The sequence below is a fragment of the Solanum pennellii genome, chromosome 9, assembly GCF_001406875.1.
Source record: "Solanum pennellii chromosome 9, SPENNV200".
Taxonomy (NCBI): domain Eukaryota; kingdom Viridiplantae; phylum Streptophyta; class Magnoliopsida; order Solanales; family Solanaceae; genus Solanum; species Solanum pennellii.
In genome coordinates this window covers 6,289,746-6,294,198 of record NC_028645.1, presented here as the reverse complement: position 1 = coordinate 6,294,198, position 4,453 = coordinate 6,289,746, and the positions used below count along the sequence as shown (strand labels likewise).

Sequence of the window (4,453 nt, the reverse complement as noted above, 5' to 3'; positions counted from 1 at the left end):
CACCCCCCACCCCACCCCACCCCCAAGAAAAAAATAAAAAAACTTTTTTTTTATTCTCGATTTCATAATAAAGAGTTTTAAGTTCTTTGCACAGATGACAATAGAAGTCTTATAAATATCAGTTAGTTTGTAATTTCTTTTCTTGATAAAAAATGAGATTTAAAAACTTTAATAACTTTTCGAACTATATTTGTTGTAATAATAAGATAATGAATTTAAATTTAGTACTTGCTAAAGTTTTAGTTTTAATGCATTTTCACATATAATTAATGCTCGGAGTAAAATAATATAAATTTTGTTATCAAAGAATTGCATTCGTCCTTATGCATAGTTTTGTTTTATAATATCAAGTTGAGTTGATCTATAATTAGTATTTTCCTTGTCTCAGTTTATTATGTGAAGGTGTTTGACTAGAGTACGTAGTTTAAGAATGAAAAAAAAAAAGACTTTTGAATTTGCCAGCTAAAATAAGTCCCACTTATTTGTGTGATTATAAAATCATTCCTAATAAAAAGAAAAGTTTAAAGTTAAATTAGTTTTTATATATCGAAATGTGTTCTTCTCTTTTGAACAACTAAAACGAAAGACCAAAAAAGTGTTATATTAATTGAGACAGAAAATGTAACACGTAACTTCATCTTCACAACAAGTCTAGTCTGAACTCTAAACTGTCCAAAATTCTTTACACTGTCAATGTATATATATACACGCACAACTCAATGAAACCCTTAAATAAAAGAAACACTTATTTTCAACCACATGACATATTCATGGTTAGACTTCAACAACAAAATTGTAACATGACCATCTTTATTCATGTCTTTTTAAACCCCTCTCTTCTCTTAACTTCTCACACATATCTCATACAACAAACACACAATCTCTAGCTCATTCAATTCCTCCCCCCACCCAACAAACCAACAAACAATCATACAATTCTCTCTAATGGGTGCTCATCCCCATATTGAACCAATCTCAAAATATAACAAAGAAATTAATAGATCAAATCAAACAATTGCATCTGATTTAGATGGAACACTCTTAATATCAACAAGTTCATTTCCATATTTCTTTCTTATTGCCTTAGAAGGTGGTAGTCTCATAAGAGCATTACTACTACTATTATTTGTTCCAATTATTTACTTCATTTACATATTCATCTCAGAATCTATTGCAATTGAAACCCTAATCTTCATATCCTTTGCTGGATTAAAGATTAAAGACATCGAAATCGTCTCTAGGGCTGTTTTACCTAAGTTTTATTCTGAAGATGTACATCCACATACTTGGAAAGTGTTTAATTCTTTTGGTAAGAGATATATTGTTACCGCGAATCCAACAATTATGGTTGAACATTTTGCAAAGAATTTCTTAGGTGTTGATAAAGTTCTTGGAACTGAATTACATGTTACAAAATCTGGACGTGCAACTGGATTTGTAACAAAACCTGGTGTTCTTGTTGGACAATATAAAAGGGATGCTCTTATTAAAGAATTTGGAACAAATTTACCTCATGTAGGTCTTGGAGATAGAGAGACTGATCGCGATTTCATCTCCATATGCAAGGTAAATTTTTCATATTTTTAACTTATATATACTGAACGTCACTATCTATTTATTTGTCATAACAAGAATAAAAAAAATGGATTATCATAAAATTATGTTCATCTTTTTTCTTTCGTAGTTTAATGAACTGTTACATGTAATTATCTTTACGATTTGATAGGGTAAGAATTATTCTACTTTGTTAATTTTACTAGATTTCTCAAGTCTTTTTCACTGAAAGTTGTCTAAATAATATAGGTAGTACAATATCTATAGTAGTTATTGATGGGGTTGGTAAGAAGTTATAACAATGTTTTTTACTTTAGTTCACGTGGTTGCTTTAATTTTGTGTTTTCGTTAAATCATTTTCCTATCTTTATTAGCATTAAGTATAACCACACATGTGCATTAACACACGAAGAAGCGGAAGAAAATACGTAATTTCTAGTACATTTTACGTAATTTCTAAATATTTTATATCAGAATTCACGAGTAAATTAAGAAGCTTTACTCTCATATGTTACATAAAGAAAGGCGTAAAGAATTAAGATTAGGCCCCATAAAGTAAAATATAAAAAGTATTGTATTCTTAGTTATATTGATGACATTTATTTCAAAAAAATAAAATGGATAAGTCATCATACATCTTTTACGTTCCAACTCATTTTTCATTTAAGATATACCTCTAAAAGGATTATAATTACACACCAAACCCATGAGTACTCTTTCTCCCAACTATCTACACGGAGGGGACCAAATAATTAAACTACCTATGTCTACATTATTAAATAATAGTGTAAAATTTTTTTCACATGATTGATTAGATCAATGCTATAATTAATGCTATAATAAAACACAACTACTCATATATATTTAGTATAAAAAAAAAACATTTTTACATGATTAAGTTAGTTATATTGTTATAACATAGCTTAAGATCATCAGTCTTAAAAATTTATCTTTTTCACTTAAATTTTGTTTTGAGTCAAATTATATCACATAAACTGAATCAGAATAAGTGCGTAGTTATTTTGGTACGTTATATTATCATTTAATTAACTCAAATATTATTATTGCAGGAGGGTTACATGGTTCCAAGATCAAAAATAGAACCTTTACCAAGAAATAAACTTCTAAGTCCAGTAATTTTTCATGAAGGTCGTTTTGTACAAAGACCTACACCAATTATGGCACTTTTAACATTTTTATGGATGCCAATAGGAATAATTCTATCAATTCTTAGAGTATATCTTAATATTCCTTTACCAGAAAAAATTGTTAGGTATAATTATATTATCCTTGGTATTAAACTTATTGTAAAAGGTACACCCCCACCACCCCCTAAAAATGGCCAACGTGGTGTACTTTTTGTGTGCAACCATAGAACTATACTAGACCCCGTTGTTACTGCTGTTGCACTAGGTAGAAAAATAAGTTGTGTTACATATAGTATTAGTAAATTTTCTGAGATGATATCGCCGATTAAAGCGGTCGCGTTATCTCGAGAGAGGGAGAAAGATGCAGCACATATTAAACAATTACTTGAAGAAGGTGATTTGGTTATATGTCCTGAAGGTACAACATGTAGGGAACCATTTTTATTGAGATTTAGCGCACTTTTTGCTGAGTTGACTGATAGGATTGTTCCTGTGGCAATTAACACTAAGCAAAGTGTGTTTAATGGGACAACTGTTAGAGGGTACAAATTATTGGATCCTTATTTTGTTTTCATGAATCCAAGACCGACTTATGAGATTACGTTCCTGAATCAACTCCCTCCTGAACTTAATTGTACAAACGGAGGGAAATCCGCGATTGAAGTTGCTAATTATATTCAAAAGGTACTTGGTGGTACATTGGGATTCGAGTGTACTAATTTGACAAGAAGAGATAAGTACGCAATACTTGCTGGAACTGACGGTCGCGTTGCAATGAAGGACAAGGAGAAGGAGAAGAAGAAGAAATAAATATTGATTAGACTATGTAATGGATTGTTATTTTTCAATGTGTAATGTTTAATTATTAATCTTCATCAAGAGAATTGAAAAGGAAAACATAGAAAAAGTAACAAGGGAATTGCTTATATTGTATTATTATTCATATGATGATGATGATGATTTTTATCAATAATATGGTTAATATATGTATATTATTTTGATTGGGATTTATACATGTACAAGTATTCTTAAATGCATTTTTATTGATGGTGTGAATTAATTACTTATATAACAAGTAACATGTTATAAAGAAAGTTCAGAATATTATATAAGAAGAAGAAGACAAGAAGTATAAGATAGAGGAGAGTATTTTTTTTATTCAAGTCTATGTAAGTATCATATGTATATCATACAATAGTGAATGAACAACCCTATTTATAGAGTGAGAAATCACTCCAAAAGTCACCATATTAAGTATCATAATAAATAGATACATTCTTATCCAAAAAGGTTCATGAAACCTAGTGAATATGAATGGTTGTTCATGTACTAACTTTATGGACTATCCACTTAATCAATGGATTTATAACACTCCCCTTTGGATGTCCATAGATATTGTGCCTCGTTAAAATCTTACTAGAAAAAACCCTGTGGGAAAAAATTCTAGTGAAGGAAAAAGAGTACACATATCTTTTGATACGTATTATTTGCTGCCTCATTAAAACCTTTCGAGAAAAACCCGGTGGGACAAAATCTAGACTAAGAAAAAAAGAGTACAGTGCGTATTTATTCCCCCTGATAAAAATCACGATTCAGATGGTTAAGTTTTCGCATTCCAATTTTGTGAACCATCTTCTCAAGAGTTGTAACGACCTGTTTAGTCGTTTTGAGCAGCAGATTTTATTTCTGGAAAAACTGTGTGAGTCGACGGAACCCACGACGGACCGTCATGGACACGACGGGCCGTCGAG

General features: G+C 30.4%; 1 protein-coding gene across 1 annotated transcript; it reads left to right on the top strand.

Annotated features, from left to right (window-relative positions):
* Nucleotides 1-734: 734 nt before the first annotated feature.
* On the top strand, nucleotides 735-3,699 carry LOC107031616 (glycerol-3-phosphate 2-O-acyltransferase 6). Its single transcript, XM_015233045.2, has 2 exons — nucleotides 735-1,566; nucleotides 2,625-3,699. Exons 1-2 carry the CDS (start codon nucleotides 946-948, stop codon nucleotides 3,510-3,512), a joined length of 1,509 nt encoding a protein of 502 aa, XP_015088531.1. The 5' UTR covers nucleotides 735-945; the 3' UTR covers nucleotides 3,513-3,699.
* Nucleotides 3,700-4,453: the final 754 nt, after the last annotated feature.

Excerpts from the sequence above, each read along its gene's own strand:
- LOC107031616 (XM_015233045.2), top strand. The coding sequence starts at position 946 with ATGGGTGCTCATCCCCATATTGAACCAATCTCAAAATATAACAAAGAA. Across the intron at positions 1,567-2,624 it reads ATTTCATCTCCATATGCAAG|GAGGGTTACATGGTTCCAAG; the intron begins GTAAATTTTTCA and ends TTATTATTGCAG.